Here is a 21,618-nt window from a genome sequence, read left to right as displayed (position 1 = left end):
TCCATCTGGTTCACGAGGCTGCTCTGGGGGGTGCATGGGGGCCCCTCTGGCCAGGGCTGCTGCCTTCACTCCCAGGGGCAACACACACCCCGGCGACACGGTCAGCTCCATCCTCTGAGGGGCCCTGGGAGGCACAAGGAGTCCACTCTGAAAAAAACAACACACACCACAGAAAGGAAACAAAGCTGAGGGGTTTCTGTGAAGCAGCTCTGGTGAACTTTGTGTGTGTTTAATGTACAAACTAGATTTAAAGCCTTCCCTTCCTTGCTATTTGCCTTTAAATGACACGTTGGCCCTTCCATGGAAGTAACTCCTGGCAGTCAGTGCCCTATCCCCACACACTGCCAGCAAAGCCAGCTCAGAAGAGACCCCCTGAGCCTGGGGGCCACTGTGCTGTGCAGCCTCAGCCCAAGCTGTAAAATAGACACTCTGCCTTATCCATTAGTTAGAGACAGGAGCTTTTAAAGGTATTTATTAACCCCAAAATGCAATCAAGGCAAGGCTTTCTTGCCCTGTCAGCTTTTAGTAATCATTAGCTACTGGGAGTCTTAAGGCTTTACCTTAACATTAGAACTCAGTTTGCTGACAACACCTGTAAAGGAGAAAGCTGCCCCTGCAATCTGCACAGACACATTCTGGGAGCAAGAGCAGCTACAATGGATTATCATTATTTAAATTCCCTTAACATTTTATCAAGTGTAGAAATAACCTTTAGGAAACAAGAAGACATGGAAATTTCTTACTGTCTCCAATCCTAGAGGGTGGTTTCTGGTTGCTCTTCAAGACAGAAAGGCATCCTAGGAGGAAACCGCATCCAAACCCACAGCAAGTGCACCCCAGCCACAGCTTGGAGAGGTAATTCATCACCTCCAGAGTTATTTGGGAACATGCTGGCTGCTCGCTTGCTCAGTGCAGTTGGAAGTGATGCAAAATTTGCTGATTGTTACTGATCACTCCAGGGTTTAATATCTTTTTATTTTGAAAAAAATAACAGCTCTCAGAAGATTTCAATGCCAATCTAGAATTAAATGTAGTCTGTGTTATCCTTCCAGACAATATTTCTCCTCTCATACAATGGAATGCAGGAGAAAGATCATAATCAGAGGCAACAATTTAAACTCCAGTTTTGAGGTTAGGGCTGGTTTTTGTAGCATTCTTCTGAGGTCACAGAAATACTCTCTTAGCATACTGTGTTTGCTAATTTTTGATAAATACAATCTCACAGTGCAAGGAAAAGCCCAGTGAGAAAGTGTCTGATATAAAATGGAATTCAACAATTGAAAAGAAATAGCTTGTAGCTGCTTGATTAAACATCAGCCAGTGCTTTGCTTTCATTCCCTTGTGTTTCAGAACAGTTTCACTTGTTTTCCTGGGAACAGTGGAATTGACTTCCTAACACAAGTAAAATAATAAAACCCCCAAATCTCTTTAGACTCCTTTTTACTGCCAACTACAGTGAAGAAACAAATCTTATTATTTTCTCTTGATCATCACTTTCAGAAGCAAAGTTAAGATTCCCGTTTTCTAAGTCTGAGCTGGTATCATGAGCAGTTTCTGTCCCTGTTTTGACTCACTCAAAGGACTGAAGGACAAGAACCACGATGAGCATTGAGGCATTTTGAGGAAACTGAGCTTGCAATGGCTTGGGAGCTGGCTGGTGGCTTTTATTGTCTCTGTAAAGGCTCCTTCCTCTGTTGCTCCACTTGGCTGTCAGGCTGCAAGTCAAAACAATAAAGCACGTGGAAAGCAAGCTTTAATCCCAGTTTGCCCACTCATTTATTCAGAAATGAGACTGTAATGAAGCTTTATTCTTCCACTACGATCCCTCCACTCCGCTCTAAGTACATTATTAAGAACAACCTTTGATAGAGGGTACAGAGCCCGGAGTTCACCACCACCAATGCACCTTGAGCCAAGTTGTTCATTTACAGGCTGCATCTGTGATCACTGGCAGGTTTAGTGAAAGAAACATTACCTGAGGTAGGGGTAGTTAAAAAGCAAACTTATAAATGAATTTTTACCAATTCTGAAAGCATCTTCAGAAGTTTCCTGGTGTACTCATTTCTCCTTTTTTTTTTTTTGTTATTAGGTAGACAATGGATTGCTGGGAAGGAGCAGCAGGCCACAGCTGGATTTATCCCACCCTCATCATCTGTGCAAATGGATTTTTTGCCACAATGAGGCCATCAGAAGCTTTTCTCACTCCTTATTTAACCGGACCGGACAAAAACCTGACCCTGGAAGAGGTATGAAACTCTTCTTTTAATTGCTAGTTGAAATGCTTAAAGCATTAATTTTTACAGCATTAACTGAAGGGGAAAGGAAGTGCTCAGTGATACAGGTATGTTTTACCTAGAAACTCATCTTTAAGATACTTCTGGAGAAGAGCAAGGAGTCACTGCTTTTGCACAAGGACAAAGCTTTAAAGTCCCTTCATACTTAGGACTTTGAAACCACATTGATAGTTGTTTAAGAAATTGGTATTTCAAGCCAACTGGTTCTAATGTCCACCCAGAACCTCTGAGGTGGGGCAATACTAAGGTCAATTTATATTTATTGTGGAATTGATTATGTTGATAGCAACATAGAGATTGCAAATCATAAGGAAGGAATTCAGACTTCCCCCCCTTTGGAGCTGTTGGATTATTACCTACGTTACAGGGCTGCTTCATGCAAACATTAATCCGTGGATGTCAGATTCATATTCAAAGAAGGTTGGGTTGACTTTTGACAAAAGCATGCACTGCAGGCTTCCTTGCTCTGCTCCTCTGTTCAGCACTGGCTGCTTGAGGAGAACACTTCCCAACAAAAGGGGACAGGGTTACCAAGGAGCTGAGTCATGGAGCTAATGGTGTAATTGGAAAACACAAGGTTGGTGCACTCACATCCTGCTAGTATGAAGAACAGTCATTCCTGATGCGCATTAGCGAGTGTGAAAGCCGAACAAGCCAGCATAGTGTGAACCCAATGTTTCTTCCAAAACAGGCATTTGTGGTGGTTTGGGTCATTGGGGGGTGGTCCCATCCCCCCCTCCCTCGCTTTTTTTAATTTAACTTTTTTTAACCACAAAGGGAAATTCTCTCTCCTACATGAAATACACAAGTAGCCTGAAGGATGTCTTCATTCCGATTTCAGCAAGAATCTCTGACTCAAATATAAGTGTATAACAGATACTGGCTCTTTCAGCCAGCCAAACTCACCTCTGGTGATATAATTCCAGAAGTTTCAGTCAAACACTTAAAGATTCTAGATAAACAAAGTCAGTCACACAGAAAGATACTGAATGTGCTGCTCACCATGCAGCTCCCTCCAGTACCCATTTGGAAGCGAAAGGAAACCCACCTAACGTTGTCATTCCTCCAGCATTTGAAAGGATTCCTTTCTAGTCTAATTGCTGAAGCAGAGCAAAAGTGATCATGAACGACACCCTAGCAGTTCCTGCAGTTGCTGGATAAGACCTCCCCAAAGCAGGTCACTTACAGCAAGTGACCTTTTCTATGACTGTATCTAGAAGGAGGGGATACCACCCCCTTCACTGCTCCCCACAGCTGTAGTCAAGCTGCCTGGGCAAGCACTGAGCTACAATGGCAACAATAAGCAGCACCTTCCTACATGAATGCACATCAGGTTTAGAAAGAGGAAATTTCATTTCAGAGTATCTCTGCACTGAAGGCCAACCAAAACTGACTGAAATACTCTTCCAGCACAGACTTGCTTACTTGTATCGCATTAAACTGGAAAAAGATACAGATGAGGATAATAGCTACACACTCACCATGTACAGATCCAGCTTCCCCACCAGGCACACGTATTTTTCTTTCTAATTCAAACAAAGGAGAGAGGTGGCCAGAGATATAACAACAACTCAGAGAGAAGCTACAACTAATTATGTACTCATTTCCAGCTACTGTGGGGAATAACATTTGATGCTGGACTGACTTCTCTCTGACAAAAATACTGTTATAAATGCTTTGAAGAACTGAAAATCAGAATGCTCTAGCATAGGCCTGTAGCAGCATTATTTAAGCCAATGTATGTGTCTGTTCAGCAGAGCCTGAGACTCCTCCCTACCTTTGCCTGTTGAGAAGTACATTTATAATTTAAGGCAGCTTAAGTCTGTGGGGTTCATACAATTCCACGTTGGCTGTCACTGCAATTATGTTCCCTCAGTGCCATCATCAAAAGCTTCAAACCCAACATCTTAAACACAACTTTAAAAAATAACTCCTCCTTTATTTCCTGCCAGGTTAACAACCAGATTTTCCCAGTGTGGACATACTCCTACCTCGCACTCCTTTTCCCCGTCTTCCTGATCACAGACTACGTGCGCTACAAGCCCGTCCTCCTCCTCCAGGGCATCAGCTACATCACCACGTGGCTCTTGCTCCTCTTTGCACATGGACTGGCAGCCATGCAGGTGGTGGAATTCTTCTATGGGATGGTGACAGCCACCGAGGTCGCCTATTACGCCTACATCTACAGCGTCGTCAGCGCCGATCACTACCAGAGAGTGACGAGCTACTGCAGAAGCATCACCCTGGTTGCAGCCACCGTTGGCGCCGTGCTGGGACAGCTGCTGGTGTCCTTAGCAGACGTATCCTACTTCCACCTCCACGCCTTCACTCTGGCTTCCGTGTCCCTGGCATTCGTGTGCTCCTTTTTCCTCCCGATGCCTCAGCAGAGTATGTTCTTCCACAGGAAAGACTCGGAGGCTCTGCCAGGCCCAGACAAAGCCCTGGCGACGCTCGGCTCTGACAGGCCGCCGGGCCACCCCGAGGACACCGGCTCAGCCTCTGCTGACAGGGCCCCAGCGCCAGGGTCCCAGCCTGGTAACACCAAGCCCCAGAACCACGTGCTCAGGGTGTTGGTGCAGCTTTGCAAGGACTTGAGGGATTGCTACACCTCAAGGAAGCTTCTCTACTGGTCTCTGTGGTGGGCTCTGGCTACGGCAGGCTTTAACCAGGTTGTGAATTATATCCAGGTGCTGTGGGACTTCAGAGCCTCCTCTGATAGCTCAGCAGTGTACAACGGAGCTGTTGAAGCAATAGCAACTTTTTTAGGTAAGTAAAAGCTCTTCAGCAACTACTCCTAACCCATCCTGCACTGACAGTATTCTTCAGCACTGCCTTTATTGCCTGTTTATTTCCTGTAAGGACCATGGTCAACAGCAGCACCCTCCAACCTGTGACATCCAAATGCTTTTCCTTCTTTGCAGAACCTTATTCCACCAAAGCGCTTCTAGTCTTCTCAGCTCTCTTTAGGCTGAATTTAACCCCAAGTAAGCAGTTAAACTCCTGAATAAGTTCTCTCTGTAACTGCACCTGTGTCCTGATCCAGGAGCATGCCTCTGGCTGTGGCATACAAGGAGAGGCTGACAGCACCAATTGTTCAGCCTCTTGAAACCAAGGGATCTTATCCATGTGCGTGAGTTCTTGAAGGGGAGGAGTGAGGAGGGCAGAGCCAGACTCTTCCCAGTGACAAGAGGCAAGGGGCACGACAATATTTATAGTTCCATTTAAACATACAAGGACATTTTTACCATAAAGGTGATTTGATGCAGGAACAGGTTGGCCATAGGTGTGGACTCTCCATCCCCAGATGTTCAGAAGCTAGACAGCAGCCTGAACAGCTTCCTCTTAGCAGGGCTGCGTGATCTACAGAGGTCTCTTCCAACCTCAGCCATTCCAACTCTCATTGCAGTTAGTCCATCCAAATGGCATTCCCCTTGAGCCACAGAAGGCAGATGGGTAAAGTGACACTTCTTCCTTTCAACAGCTGAACAGGACCAATGGACCTTCATTTTCAAGCTCACACTCCACACACAGCCATGTCTCCTCCTTCATGCCAGGAGCCTGATCTCACATTTCTACACAGAACTGTCAGCTTATTCTTCCTCCCTGTGATCAGCATGAAAATTCATTTATTGTAGCTACTCCACAACAACTCTAACAACTGGTCTGAGCAGTATTCCAAGGGCTTTCTTGCTTTCACACCTTCTGGCCCTTGACACCATTTCAGAGTACAGAAAGCACTGGCAGCACTAGGAACCTCTGCTTATAGCAGCGATGGCCCAAAGGAGTAGGCTTGCCATGACCTTCTGAATGCTGAGGCACAGCACACACAACCAGCAAATGAAGTCCAGCTTTCCAGTCTGCCTGAAGACACCTGGGCAACTGGTACTCCCTGGACGCTGAGACCCCAATACTGTATAACCTGCCTGGTCCAAACTCCTCTTTGCATTTGAACCTCTCTGCTAAAGGAATGTAAAATATCCCCCCAGATCAATAACATTCTTAGAGCAGTACACAGCATTTCTCCAGAGCTGAGACAGGGAGAAGAGTAATCCTCATCACTACTGCAGAGATTTTTTTTTTTTAAAAAAAAGCACTACAGTTTGTCACACCTTATTATGCTTCAGGGTTTCTACCCTCTGCACTGGTCAGCAAGGCACTGACAAATGCAGTTTGTAAGACCCTGAAAAGATGCTTTCATTAAAAAACACAAACATGAAGCACAACACATTTTCATTTCATAAAGAGCTTTACACAAAGGAATTAAACCCCATTATGCATATTGTGACAGAAAATGTTTGGTAGGATTGTTCTTCTCTTTGTTCACAGTTGTCCAAAAAATGGAGTAACCACAATAGACTCTACACTGCTGCCTCCAGCCTTAGGCATGAGGCACTTTCTTGGAGTACTTCAGTCTGTGAAGGCTCTGTGAGCACAGAGAAAGACCCCCAGGGAGGAGACTCCCACACTACTAACAGCAAATATAAACCACACCATTATCAAAGCCAGCAACAGTCTCAATAGCTCCTGGCAGGATCTATTTACATATGATGACTAGAGAAGTGGTGTTTCAGAGTTTGAAGTATTACTTTTAAATCTGTAGGTTCAGCAACATCCATGGCAGCTGGATGTATGACAGTAAACTGGGATCTTTCTGGCGAACTGGCTTTGGGAATTTTCTCTGCAATGGATGCTGGTTCCCTGTTCCTCATGCACTTTTCTGCCAACATCTGGGCATGTTATGCTGGTTACATTGCATTTAAAGCATGCTATATGCTCCTCATAACAATAGCAACGTAAGTATAGTGTGCAACTCTTCTCATTAAATTAATTTAAATCACCAAGTGTCACATTTTTAAGTTTATCAAAGTCTTACTGAGCATTTATTTGGAGATACTAGGTTATAACAGCAGCACATATTATTTCTAGCCCATATAAAACTATAAAACTTAAAGTTACATTACAACAGGTTACTCCAAGTCAGGAACTACCTTACTCTGCAAGTAGCTGTTCAGTGATTCACATACAAGTATTCTCTACATGAACCAATGAACATACACAGGTCTTTATTTAGCAAAAACACCCACCTGTATAAGTAAAAGGTAAATAGGAGGCACAAAAGTGCAAAGCCAGAAAAACAAGGGATTTCTGCCAAAATGAAGCTGTTAAAGCTTTAATTTAATATTGAAGAAGCAATATTCAAGCATCCATTGTGCACATAAATTTGTTCCCAACCTTCCATAAGTCAATCACAAACATCTTTGTTCACCAATTTTCAGGTTCCAGATTGCTGTCAATCTAAGCATGGAGCGTTACGCTTTGATGTTTGGCTTCAACAACTTTGTTGCAGTGGTGATTCAGACAGTTTTAACTGTTACTGTAGTAGATCCAAGAGGTTTGGGACTGGATATCAACACCCAGGTAAGATACAAGACTTATCTTACTTTCAGTTCCCCTACACCACTCTAAAAGGCTCTAGACCAGAACCAGCTGTTGGGAAGACACAAAGTCATGTGCTACCCCTTACTCACTGAAAAAACAGGTTACTTTCAAGTGAAGTGGCAGTAATTACAACATGCTTGTCCTCTACTTCTGCCAGTTTTGCAATTCTGCAATGATTTTAAGAATATTTCCACAGAGCAGAAGGGAAACGTTCAGCTTTGGATTTCTTATTTTAAAAATTTGTTTAAATGCTTCTATTCACAAGTTTATTGTCAGAGTGCCCCGAGCAGAGGCAGGGAGCAAGCTGAAAGGCAATCTCTGGGTCTATCACTGGATAATTTGAAGTCACATGATTTCTCTGGATGCACCTTTAAGTCACTGTAATTACAGAATTTCTCTCATGATTGCCCACTGGATTTCTAATTTTAAAAGTTTACATACTGCATGAGGTCCAAGTCTCTAGCTGTCAAGAGCCAGGGAGTGCAAGGCAGCTGTCCTTCTCCCTTTATCAAGGTGGAAAGGGGAAAGCACTTCTCCCTACAGTACGAAGTCAAGCAGCCAGACTTCTTGAATCCTTTCAAGACAGGATAATTATGAGGCATGGGCAACAGGGAAGGCAGCAGTGGAGGGACACCCCCTTAAGTTATCACCTCACAGAAAAAGCAGGTTCTGACTCTTCTTCCTCCTCTCCCACCTCCGTTTCCCAGTTTCTGATTTACGGCAGCTACTTCGCGTTCATAGCTGGAATTTTCCTCATCAGAAGCGTATACACCATCACCTCCACCAAGTGCAGGAACACCAGTGAGGCTGGTGACAGCGCTGAGCATTAACAGCAGCGACAAAAACAATGGTTGCCAGCAACAGTGCAGAAGGTTGTACCACCTGAACAATGAATTAGGAGAAGCATAATGCTCAATCGAGACCCATTAGTGGTGAAACCAGCTGTTTGACTCTACAGCATCAAGGGATTTGTCAACAGGATAATGTGCTTTGCCCATTTCCTTCACCAGTAATTTAATGCCAACAAAAACCTCAATCTATTCAACTCTAACTTAGTGATCTGATACCAAAGCTTCTATTACTGCACAATGAGTATAACAAGCAAGTACATACAAGATGCCTGAACCTCACAACAGAAGAGCTTAGAGAACACAACCTTTGACCTGCCCCTTCTACAGAACATTTCAATTAAAGGCTATTTAGTCACAGACATAAGACCTTCAGACATTTCTGGAGAACGCAAAGAAGCAGTTGCCCCACAGCAGAAAGATCATCTGTGGGAAGCTTGCCACAGAAGCCTTTTGAAAGTTCAAGAGGCTTTTCAACTGGAAGTTATAGCAATATACACTTTAAAGCACATTAACAATTACCAATAAACCATTTTTTTCCCCAACAAACACTATTTCTGTATGTCCAAAGGTAAATTACTGCCATGCTATAAAGCACAGCGACACCATCCCTTCAGTTCACACCCAGCCAAACGCAGCCACCCCAGACCACGCACCGAGAACACGCCCATCGGAAATCTGACATCACAGGGCCAAGGGAAACACGTCACTGTACACACAGCCTGCCACTGGTGCAGGTACAGCGTTGCTGTTAGGTGGGTGAAAATGCACAAACACATGTTTAAGCCATGGGGAGACATTGCAGTTTCTATACCAGGCAGCCTTTCTTAACACAACTCAAAGTTTAGGTGTAACTAAGGCTAATCAGGGAATGTTTCCAACTGTGCTCAGTTGCACCAGACAGCAGTGAATTCCATTGTGTTCCTTTACCACAACTTACAGATTTACCAAGTCAGAAGTGACTGATGTTTTCCCCAGTTCAGCTCACAATAAAGTAAGAACCATGAATTCCTTTACAAAATACATTTAAAAGCTGCTTGAGCTTGCCTTTCTGCCCCATTAAAATTGCCCTTAAAGACAGCAGAACACTGGCATCATACTTAGAGTTATCTTTCAGGAATTCCAACTGAATTTGGTCATTTTCAAATTGCTTTCTTGCCTCAGCATTTGTTTCAGCACAGTGCTTGGGAGTTTGCAGCCATTAAGTAGCTTTGCACTACCCTGACCCAGAGTTGTATGCTTCTTAAACCTTCTTTCTATCACACACCAGACAAGTCTGACATTTTTCCCCCCTCCACAAATTCCATTCTAGTATGGCAAGAAACATTCCAACATAAAAACATGAATTCATTTATTATCCCATGGGAGATCTTACTGATACATAAGTTTTTAACAACAACAATGCCATTACTTCTGTGGTCCCTGGGCCTGCTCTTACACAAATTGTTCTGATCACAACTAAATTTTGTTCCATGTCTGTCATTAGCTACCCATAATTAGGCATCTTTTGCAGCTAACCATTTCTGGAATAATTACCCTTCTCAGTGCTTCCAGTGTCCTTTGTCACACAGCCATTCTGTCAAAATAATCCCAGTTCACTTAATATTGTCCAGTTTGATACGTTACTTGAACTCAAAGAGCAACTTTAATCACAAGGACACAAAGAAACATGTTCAAGTGGGGCACACAAACATTTCAAGCTTAACTCACCTTTAGCACGTTGTTTTTGTTAAGTCACCTGTGTGTGGGACTCCCAGTACACACCTTTTAACCCAATAAAACGTTGCTGCACAAAAATAATGCTACACAATTGTTTTTTCTAGTATTTATTTTTTTCACCTGCAAACTGTAGCAAAACATGATCAGCTTTATTATGCAGACAGGTATCCCTCTAACATTAGAGATTTAGGCATGTATAAATAGAAGAGCTCTTAGGAAAGGAAAACATTTGAGAAATGAACAAACCTTCAATTTAACTTCATGACTTCCAATACCAATGGTTAAAATGATGTAGCTCATTCATTCCAAGAGATACAACAGCACCTTAAAGTGGCTGATCTATTTCCCAGTAACATTTTTCACATAACAATGTGTTAAAGTTACAAATACTGATATGCACAAATAGCTATTTTCTAAGAAAAATATGTACAGTACTGCAGCATAATGAATGTGGTATCTGCAATAACTTATTAGCCAATTTTAATATACATGATACCGCTACTTTTCACCTGCCAGTTGACAGGTTCAAGGATGTTACCACAGCCCTCTGTTTTGCACGTTATTACCTGGTGTGTGGGGGGGTGATTTTTCTTGGGTTTTGTGTATTTATCTTTTTTGTTTTTAATTTTTTTTTAAAGGTACACAATGCAGGCTTTTATTTTTACTTCTTAAAGACTTCTTTTGTGTTTAAAGCTAATATCAGTGAAACAAGACAACAGTGCAAGAGGCGCAGAGATGTTATGTGACCACATAAGAGTTCTTTTGGGTAAAGTGTCTATAAGGCTATAAGAAAGGATTGGTTGATGAGCTTCCTGTTGGAAATTGTCCTGTTGGTGCACCAGCCTGGGGGAAAATGAAAGAAGAACAATAAGATAAATATTGATGATTTTTTTTCCATATTGTAAGACTTAAGTGCAGGATATATAAAAAGAAAACAGCCTATTAAGAAATATTTCTGGTTTATGCTGCAGTTTTTTTTTGGTGGTTTTTTTCAAATTACAGTGCTGTAAGAGCATGACATACAGGCACCTCTGTTTGGATGGGAACAGCTTTACAAATGCTGCATCATTGTGGTACTGAATTCCATCTAGGAGATTATTCAGGGATTGGTACTAAGACCAGATGTTTAACATCTTTGTTGGAGACATGAACAATGGGTTCAAGTGCACCCTCAACAAGTTTGCTGACACCAAGCTGCGTGGTGCAGTCAGCAAGCTGGAGGGAAGGTGGAGGTGGGCTGGACAGGTGAGCCTGTATGAACTGCATGAATTTCAACAAGGCCAAGCACAAGGTCCTACACACATGGATCAAGGCAGTCCCAAGCTCAACTACAGGCTGGTTGGAGAATAGATGGACAGCAGCCCTGAGAAGACCTGGGGATGCTGACTGATGTAAAGCTCAATACAAGCTGGCAAGTCCAAAAAGCAAATGTATCCTGGGCTGTTCATAGACAGCGTGACCAGCAGGTGAAGGGGAGTGGTTCTCCCCTTCTGCTCTGCTGTGCTGAAACCCCACCTGCAGCACTGCATCCAGATAGATATTGATATGCTGAAGCAAGGCCAGAAGAGGCCACAAAAAGCAACATGAGGGCTGGAGCACCTCTCCTATGAGGACAGGTTGAAAGAGTTGGGCTTGTACAGCCTGGAAAAAAAGAGAGGGTCTCCAGGGAGATCTTACAGCAGCCTTCCAGTACCTAAATAGGCTACAGGAAGCCTGGAGTGGGGCTGTTTACAAGGACATGGAGTGACAGGACAAGGGGTGATGGCTCTAAGCTGAAGGCAGGGTAGATTTACATTAGATATTAGGAAGAAATTCTTCCCAGTGAGGGTGGTGAGGCCCTGGCACAGGCTGCCCAAAGCAGCTGTGGCTGCCCTTGGATCCCTGGCAGGGTTCAAGGCCAGGCTAGATGGGGATTTGGGCAGCCTGGGATAGTGGAAGGTGTCCCTGCCCATGGCAGGGGGGTGGGACTAGATGGGCTTTGAGGTCCCTTTCACCCAAACCTGTGAGACTATATGATTCTCATGCTGCCTTCCCTAATTTGAAACAGAATAAATTTGTGTGTGTCTAAAGCGTTACAGATTAGGCCTCTTCAGACTCCAGAAGTTATTAAATGTTACAACTCACCATAAAAGGGTTACTAGGTACTCCAACAGCTGTAACTTGTCCAAAAGGAGTTACTACAGGCTTTGCTTGTCCAAATGCAGCAAAACCTGCTCCTTGAAAGATAAGTGAAAAAATATTAATACTAGTAAACAATCTTCCTTGCTGCAGCTTCCCCACAGTGGAAGCCTGGACTGCACAATCAGCAGAATGGATCCTATTTAAATACTATGAACAATTTAAGTGTAAAAAACAACAGCTGGGCTTTTTTTTTTTTATCTTTCAGAAGTTTCAATCAATCTCTACATAGGCATTTCTTTCAATGTTATTTTATCATTTAAATTTAGGGAGAAAGTGCTTTCCAATTTTCTCTTGCCTGTGGTCTATGAAGACAGAGAATATGTTATAATTGGTTGCAGACACTCCAAAAATGAAGACAAAACATTCCTTGCATAAAGCCTTTAAGCCTGGGCATACTTGTAATTTTAGTATCAGATTATGGCAAAGCTTCAGTTATGGCACTGCACACAGCCACCTTAGAAAGCTCAAATATGAAGCCACAATAGAGCATGGGAACCCCTCCTCAGTTTTATCACCCAGTTCATACAGAACTAAATACCCACCCATCATTGCTAACTCAAAGACAGATAGTTTTCTCCATGTTTCTGATCTGAACAAGATTATCCAAAACATGTAGACCTACCATTTGGCTGCTGAGCAAAAGCAGTCTGTTGAGGGAAAGCTGCCTGGGTTGGGAATGTGGGCTGCTGGAAGTTGCCACTAAAACTAGTAGGAAGACTGTAGGAAGCAGGAGTTCCAAATCCTGCAGGCATGCTCATGGATGCAGTACCAAATGTCGCTGCTGGTAGGCAAAAAATAACATTCAATTATTTTTAAGAAATCATTTTATGACAAATTACTCTAATGCCATGCTAGAAAGTCTCCTAATGCCTCAGTGAGCATACTAAAGGTAAGTTCAACTTCTACAGCCACTAGACTGAACTGATTTGTTAGCTTGGATCACCATTGACTAGGTAGATAATTAAGCTTTTGCACTTTAAAAATGAATGGAATCACTTAATATTTACTAGATCCAGCACAGTCACATACATTTTCTCAAAAGGAAATAATTTTTTTTTATTCTCTATGTTATTATATATTTCCCCCAGAGTTTTTCTGGTAAAAGTCTGTACATATCAGAAGCAAGTACTTTCAGGCAGCATAAGCCTCTCTGTTCTCTCCTGAGAAGAAACATGAAAAGATCTTCCTACTTCATAGCATACTAGAGGACGTTATGAGTGGAAAAAGAACATAATCCTAAGGGATACATGCATCCCCTCTCTCTTTGTCCCATCCTTAATGTCACTTGAAAGGAAATGATCACCATGCACATTATCTGCACGCAAAGTTCTTACTGCCAAACACTCTCACTGTTGAGGTAAGACTTAAAACAAGAAACCCCAACACTTTTCATCTGATTCTCTGCTGAACGTTTCAAGTAAAGAACACACAGCTCATGTGCAATTCCACATGCCTTCAGCAAACAGAGGAGCACATCAAGTGTGCAAATGTAGGAACAAAACCATTATTCAGTCTTTTGGGAGTTTTTCTTGAAAGGAGAAGCATATAGAACTGGGGGGGGGGGTGGGGGGGTGGGGTGGTACAAATACAGACACCAGGCATTTTATTTTTGTTAAACATCAGACAGGACTTTTCTCTGGAAATGATACAAGATAGATTTTATGCAGGGCTCAACTGTGTAAAAGATTAGTATGTTTAATCACCGTGGCTTAATTATCAGTTGAAAAATTTACCCCAAAATATTAAAGGGCAAAACATTATACATACATGAAGTGCTGACAAAGTACACACAGAACTAAGGTACTAACACTGTTCAAGTGAGCAGAGAAGTCATTCCACAGGAAAACTTGCTCCAACAGGAAACATAAGCACAACAAAATGAGCAGCAACTTGGAATATCCCAAAAGGCATCAAGCTACTGTTGTTAGAAACTCAATGTGTTAGTCACTCAATGTGTTAGCATTATATTGTGACCGTGGAGGGTATCAATAATGGTTTTGTTTTAGTTGCTTAATTGTCTGTGTATGCTCTTCTGTCCCTCTGCCCAGTTGCCAAATCCCCACACCCACTCCAGTTTAAAACAAGGAAAGTCTCCCAAAGTTCTACGTGCAGAGAACCAGATAGCTGTCAATAAGCTTTTACAAGCAAGAACAATTAGCCACAAGAAACTTGATACTAAATGTGGCCACCTACCAAAATGAGCCTGAGGAAATATGTGAGAGTGCATTGCTCCCGAGAGGCCTTATGGAAGCCACAAAGAGACCAGACAATGTCAGATCATTTATACACTCTTTAACAGTCATTCCTTAGTTATATATAAAAATATACACACGTGTATGTACCAAACAATTCACCCATAGCGTGACCAGCAACAGATTAAGCTAAGAAAACCCTTAGAAATAAATGCTACAAAACAGATCTCCCATGTAATAAACAGCAAAGTTCATGCAGAAAGAAAGCTTAGCAGAAATGGACAAGCTACACATTTACATCTTACACTGAAATGGGTTTAATATTGTCTTCATATATAGTCATGATCTCTGCCACCTAGTACATACAGGGGGGAACCTCTGACAGAAAGTGGAAGGAAAAATTTGAGTGTGGCAACTCTATATGAAGAGGCCACAAGCAAAAAGATACTTGGGGCATTAAATAGCTGAGCAAGTTCAGCTGAATATCTCAAGTGGGACTGAAAAGCAAAATACATTTTAGCACAAGGCACACGTTTGATCAATTCAGTTTTAACCCTGCATGATCAGTTTAAGTCAACCCAAAGCTTTGAGCAAAGCAGAACTTAACATTAAAATGCATATATCAGCAGATTTAAATCTGTGGAATTCCAGTTAACAGATAAAAGTGCCAAAAATTAACAGTGTCTTTGGAGATAACTGGCATAAATTAGCAGTCATCTAAAAGCAAGTTCAGTGTTTTAAAGTGCAAGTGTGCTTTTTTAGAAAGGATTAAGTTTTTTTTGTCTATGGAATGAGGATTCTATAATAAATTTCTGGTGGAGGATTCTGTAATTCATGAGTGTAAGGACTATATTTAAACAGTAAAACATCTGTTACAGAAGAGAAAAATAAAGGACACCACCAAGGTACTCAAGTTTGTGAACTGGTGAGGAGCTAACCACCCAAAAGCCTTGTCTTTCCCCATTCTAGCTTCAAGCTCTTTGGTTTCAAGGGCTTTCAGGACTTTGCAATAAAGAAAGAAATTTAAAAAGCAAGTGTACCAGCTTAGCAGCAGAGCTTTCAAGATCCCTGACTTGAGTAACATGCTATGAAGTATGCTTCAAAGTCAAGGTTATGCTCTTGGATGGTACTCAAGTGGTAATATACAGACTACAAATAGTTTCAGTAGTATTAGTCTTAAATAATTTTGACATTTTTCATGGCTATCACTTGAAATTCTATGACTGGGACAGAAACAGGAAAATAATGTCTTCAGCCCCATAAAAACACATCACTTATCTAAAAAAAATAAATTGAAGCTGATTTTGGTAGCCTGTTTATAAATATCATACTCTACGGTGAGCACACACAACATGTCAAATAGACCAGAGACAGATAATGCAGAAAATCTTTAAGGAACAAATTACACAGCTATGAAAAAAGAATCAAAGCAAGTCTTAGAAGAAAGTTTCTCAAACACTTAGTGGTTTTTTTTCCTAACCTGTTGCTCCTCGGCTATTGGTCTGGAATGGATTTGTTGAAGGTGCCACTGGGGCAACAGGGGCAGCTACAAATGGATTTGTGGAAGGTGTTGCTGAAAGATTAAAAAGATATTTAATAAAGTCTTCTTCAAACACCCAGCCTCACATTAAGTTTATACAGCTTTCATACAGAGATACATAAATAGCTGAAGTTACATGAAAAATTAGGAATTGCTAATAAAATGTTTCATTGAAATGCATCACAACAGTATCTCTTTTTTGCCATTGTTTAGTAACTTCAATACCTCTAGTGTCAAAATATAGCACCATCAACTAAAAATTAGTAAGATGTTTGCTTACAGTTGAAAAAAGGTGTTAGTAACACTTATGTACCTCCAAATGGAGCAGGCACGCTCGAAGATGCAGGCTGTGTCTGTGCAGGAGCAGCCACGGGTACTGTTCCAAAAGCATTGCTAGAAATAATTCATATAGCCAGGGAAGTCAGAATTGATTGTTCAACAATTAAATACAACTTACAATTATTGCTGGCACGTAAAAGAATATAAAGGAAGGCTTACATGCAGATTGCAAACTGCAATAACTCCCTGATGCCAGAGACTAACACTAGTGCTGAGCACAAAAAGTCATCTCCACCAACAGCAAAATACCACCACATAGGGGCCATCAGCATAAAGGTTGCACAGAAGCTCTGAAGCACTAGCAATACCAAGCAGAGCTATGACAGGCTTTACTTCAATGACCTAAGAAAGAAGTGGTTGGCACCTTTTACATCATAAACACATGAATATCATTTGCCACGGATGATCCTACGATTGTCAGTACACATGCAAATATTCTGTACAGGAAAATAGTACCATCTAACAGGTTTAGCATGTAATGACTAAAAAGGTGCAGACACTATGCTGACAGAAAGCATTCTTAATTTTATCTTACAATATCCTGACAGTACTGCTATTATTTAGAACAAAGGACGAGGTTTCAGTAGTACCTCTAAACTCATTCAACATTTCCTCATTTAGAGAAGAATTAAAACCAGATTTGAGAAACAACTTGGAGCTACTTTTCTGCATATTGCTGAAGTCACTCTAGAAATTAAGCTACTTCTAACAAAGTACCTGCTAACGTTACTGGTGGAAGTATATGCATTACTAGAGGTTGCTGTGGAGCTGAACACGCTGTCTAGTTCTGCTAGAGCAGCATACTTGTCTGAAGATGCACTTGACTGATTTGGGGCTGACAGGGCAGGACCTGCTGATGCTGACACTACTGTACTGAAGCCACTTCCTTGCTCACTCCCACCTAAAAAGAAAAAAGCAGGTTAAAAGCAATGCACGTGGTTTCACTTTCTGCCCTGCCAATGCTAAGAATTAAATGAAAGTTCACAGACAGTTTAAGCTTTATGACTTCAAAATGCACTAGGGCATACAGGAGAACAACAAAGCATTTAACTAGCCATTAGCAAAGTTATGCTTTTATAGGTATTCTGCTGCTCCAAAGAGCCCCTGGTTTCCCTGGAAAATGATGATCTAATACTACATCACCTTCAACTAGAATTTAACACCACACACACCACCCTCAAATACTCTATTGCAGGACACAGCTCTACACTACAAGCCAACACAAGTTTTTAAACACTATTTGAGAAGAAAAAAAGTTACAGAAAAGCTTTTTTTTTTTTTCCTCCATAGAATCAAGTAAATCCAAGTACCTCTGGTACTAGTTTATAAAAAAAAAACTAAAGCCAAATCTTTGTAGCAGGGAGACTGGAAAGCTACTCTGGCAACTCTCTGCAAGAGCTGCAGCTCTCCAAGAAGCTTCACTACTGGTTTTAGCATAAATATAAGAAAATATTTATATGTTCTTGTATTTTCCTCATTGCAGTAAACTACTCAGTTATTTCCACTCAGTTTGTCATCTTGATAAGAAGCAGATTCCCAAAAAGCAGTCTTCTGATGACATCCTTTCTGCGTGTTAGTCCTAAAAATTACACCTTGCACATGAAAGGTACACCAACATGAAATGTACTGGTATCTTAAAGGATGTTTTGAAATATCATTAACTATTTTGACAAGCACAGCCACCCCTGTGGCAAGCATACCCATGTAGAATAAGCACGTCAAAGAACAGTTTAATACCTTGCCCTGCACTGAAGATATTATCTAAATTAGCAAGAGCTGCATATTTGTCAGCTGACTGGAGATTGGGTTTGTTCACTCCAGCTTTACTGGCTGCAGTGGCTGTCGTGTTGCTCTGAGAAGCATTGAAGGCTCCAAAATCAGCACTGGAGGATTTGGGGAAGTTATCAAAGTGAGCAAAGTTAGCATTCACTGATCCAGCACTTCCACCTGTAACAAATGAAGTTAAACATGATCAACACCCCTAAGCCAGACAAAGCCTCTCCCAACTGTAACTGATAGCACAATAATCCCACCTTTGTGGTTACATGGAGCAATGTGTTCCCCCACCCCAGCCCACACATTTAAGACCTTTTTCTGTTTTTTCAAAGTTACACTGGGTCATCAAGAATAATTTTTAAAGTTTTCCTTTTTTTTTTACTCTGCAGATTGGGGACATTAAAAACTCCCCAACTTCAACAGCTTAAGTCATAATTTGATCTTGAAAAACTGCATGCTATTTATGAGCTGTTAAAGTAATTTCAACAATGTTTTGCTAGAAAAATAAGTAAATGTCTGAATCTTTAATATTCAAAATACAGAAGCTTCATTTTCCTGTCGTATGTGCCTAATGAATAGCTACTGTTTGTATTTACTTAATGGTACAATGTTTAACCATTTCAGATGTCAGATATCATTCTAAGGAAAACACAGTGTCTAGAAGTCCAAGAGTAGTATGATTGATTTCATGCCAAGGTTTAGAGAGTTTGGTTCTCTGTTTCCAGAGGTTTGGACTACATCCAATCAGGAAAGACATAACACAGCTCTTTACACCAACTCTCCACTGATGTCAGATATTCATAAGTCAATTTTAAAAAAATCTGCTTTGGGTCCACACAACTGAACTTCAGTTCAAATATGAAACCATGAACTTCCATCTCTTCTGTGTCCAAGCAATTTAATCTAGACAGGTGCAATTCTTAAATTTAAGTGAGTTGTTCCATTAAGTGTATCACATTTCATAACAGTTGGGAGATGATTCCACTCATACTACAGCACACACAGCTTTCCAACAACATAATCAAGAAGTTAAAACATATGCAACAGTAGGAATGAAAATGCTATTCTACAATGGCATAAGATGAAGCAAGCTGAGTTTTCCACTGCGTGGAACTTACTGTGTACAGCCTGGAGAGGAAAAGCTGAAGTAAATTCACCAAAACTGCAGCTAGATGAAAGCGTTCTGAACGCTGGACAGCCAGAAATTGTGTGGGGGTTAAAGTTAACATAAGAAGGGAGAAAGAAAATTTGAAACAAAGTTTAAAACGACACCACACTCAAAAGAAAAAAAAAAGGAAAAGAAAGTCAGTCAGCCAAAGATCTAGACAAACAGCAAGTGTAAGCTCAAGCAGAAGTTTTAAAGCGTGATCAAATTAAAGAAAAGCAAAATAAATCTCACAGTGGGCTCTACACGTGAAGTCAAACGTACTGAAGTGTGTGCATGTTACACAGACATGCAGACACACACTTTTTACTGTGATATGGTTTTGGGTCTACTGAAACACTTCTTACAAAATAGAGAGTCAATTCAGTATTTCTCAAACGCAGTATTCTTTACTCTTATCATAGTTATTTCAAGTGTAGAGCTAAGAAACACATAGTGCCATAAATCAGACTTCTGAGTAGCATTAGGAAAAAAAAAGAAAAGAAAATCAACACTAAAACAGAAGGAATTCATTTTGAGTTTCCCCAGAGCTTCAGATGGCTTGATTGCATTAAAGCAGGCAGATGCAAGAAATAAACTCAGCTTAAATACCTTCCAACATAAAGGTAAAGATTACTTCCATTAGGTATTAATTAAAAGTGCTAGGAGTTCTACCTGTATTTTGGGGCTGAAAAGACTGACTTGCTGTGGGGAAACCTCCAAAATTACTCGAGCCACTAGGCTGTCCAAATGCATCAAAGTTTGCAAAACCTGCATTGGCAGAGTTCTGCGCTGTAAATCGCAAAGGAACAAAACACGTTAATGGGTATGGGAAATAAACACAACACACAGATGTATTAACTGAATTCATGGTCATGGCAGCCTCCAAGGGTTATGTCCTACCTGGAACCTTCTTTAAGTCAAAAATTACACATGATACTCTACAATTGACAGTTGTCTTTGAGTAAGCTTTCATGAAACACCTTCCCAGAGTTGCTGCTACTTCTCACACATGCTACTCCTCACAACTGCAGGACCTGATGAAGTCCAGTTCAGCCTAACCCTGGAGTACTTGCAGCAGTGGTACTTACTTGTAGAACCCAACCCAGGTAGCTTTCTAAATGCTAGTTTCTAAAACCAGAATTTGTGGACTAAGCGAAGATTTCTTTGGGAATAAAAATGAGGAGGTATATTCTTCTAACATTCTGAATTCCTCATACACAAAGTGTTTCTTCCTTGAGTGAATCTAGTTAGGCAGCACTGGAGTAATTTTGGCTAGGTCTGTTAATTCAATTCAGTGGAAAAGTCAGTTTTTAAAAAACTAAATCAGAGTACAGAAATATGGAAAATCAATACCAATGTCAAGAAGATAGCATTCATAGAGTGCATCCACAAAATAAAATCCAAGGAAATTTCAAATAGAATTTCAGTTTTCGCCTTCCTTTCGTGCCATACTATAGGAGAAAGTAGAAGTTAACACCCATCTGACTTCAAACACCTGGACATTCAAGCATCTATAGGTGCAACAGGAACTGTGTGCTTAGCTGATAACCTCCACAAAGTCACAAACACTATTACAAGGAGGATGTGAAAAAATGGTGTTAATGAAATGCAAAGCAAACCCCTATACATAGGTAACCTGAGGCAATATCTAAAGAAAGCCCGTAAAACATCTTCTAGAATAACATATGGCAGTGCCTGACATTTTCTGGGTCAGAATTTGTTTATTCTGGAGGAATTTTGCAGATTAAATATACACAAAAACAATAGATCAGGCTGTTTAAGTACTGTTACTTAATAGCCAGATAATGCCAATAAGAAGTTGCACTATTTCACTTCTATTTAAAAACCATCTGTAGTACAGATTTATAAACTAAAAAGGGCATTTTTATACAGACTACTGTACTCCACAAGGCTGCCAATATAAATCAAAGTGCAAGCATTTCCCTTCACAAGGGATGCTGGGAGCGTGGGTGAGGTTTGACTCTCCTTGATGTGTGTGTATTGGGCTCACATGGCAGGGGTTTGCTGAGGGCCACAGGGGTGGCCCCTGTCAGAAGTGATCAGAAGCTGCCCCCATTCCTGACAGCTGGTTTCAGCCAGCTCCAAACCAGATCTCAGTTGCCACTAGCATTGGGCAACAGAT

General features: G+C 41.2%; 2 protein-coding genes across 2 annotated transcripts in view; one reads left to right on the top strand and one right to left on the bottom strand.

Moving 5' to 3' along the window:
• Nucleotides 1-2,096: 2,096 nt before the first annotated feature.
• LOC311194358 (thiamine transporter 2-like) lies at nt 2,097-8,582 on the top strand (the record flags this gene model as incomplete). The annotated part of the gene is made up of 5 exons (XM_084267449.1): nt 2,097-2,246; nt 4,247-5,060; nt 6,895-7,087; nt 7,571-7,712; nt 8,441-8,582. 5 exons carry the CDS (start codon nt 2,097-2,099, stop codon nt 8,561-8,563), a joined length of 1,422 nt encoding a protein of 473 aa, XP_084123575.1. The 3' UTR covers nt 8,564-8,582.
• A 1,819-nt stretch (nt 8,583-10,401) lies between these two features.
• AGFG1 (ArfGAP with FG repeats 1) overlaps nt 10,402-21,618 on the bottom strand; it is a gene marked incomplete at its 5' end in the record, with an annotated part of 36,449 nt that continues 25,232 nt past the window's right edge. Inside the window, 8 exons of the mRNA XM_084267300.1 lie at nt 10,402-11,143; nt 12,425-12,516; nt 13,104-13,262; nt 16,154-16,246; nt 16,527-16,606; nt 17,270-17,453; nt 18,290-18,499; nt 20,148-20,264. Coding sequence (XP_084123426.1) covers nt 11,084-11,143; nt 12,425-12,516; nt 13,104-13,262; nt 16,154-16,246; nt 16,527-16,606; nt 17,270-17,453; nt 18,290-18,499; nt 20,148-20,264 — 995 coding nt within the window. The 3' untranslated portion in view covers nt 10,402-11,083. The remainder of the gene's footprint in view (nt 11,144-12,424; nt 12,517-13,103; nt 13,263-16,153; nt 16,247-16,526; nt 16,607-17,269; nt 17,454-18,289; nt 18,500-20,147; nt 20,265-21,618) is intronic.

The sequence above is a fragment of the Gallinula chloropus genome, assembly GCF_964237585.1.
Source record: "Gallinula chloropus genome assembly, chromosome: 8".
Classification (NCBI taxonomy): domain Eukaryota; kingdom Metazoa; phylum Chordata; class Aves; order Gruiformes; family Rallidae; genus Gallinula; species Gallinula chloropus.
Note: the sequence above shows the minus strand (reverse complement) of the source record. Positions and strands in the feature narration are given on the sequence as shown.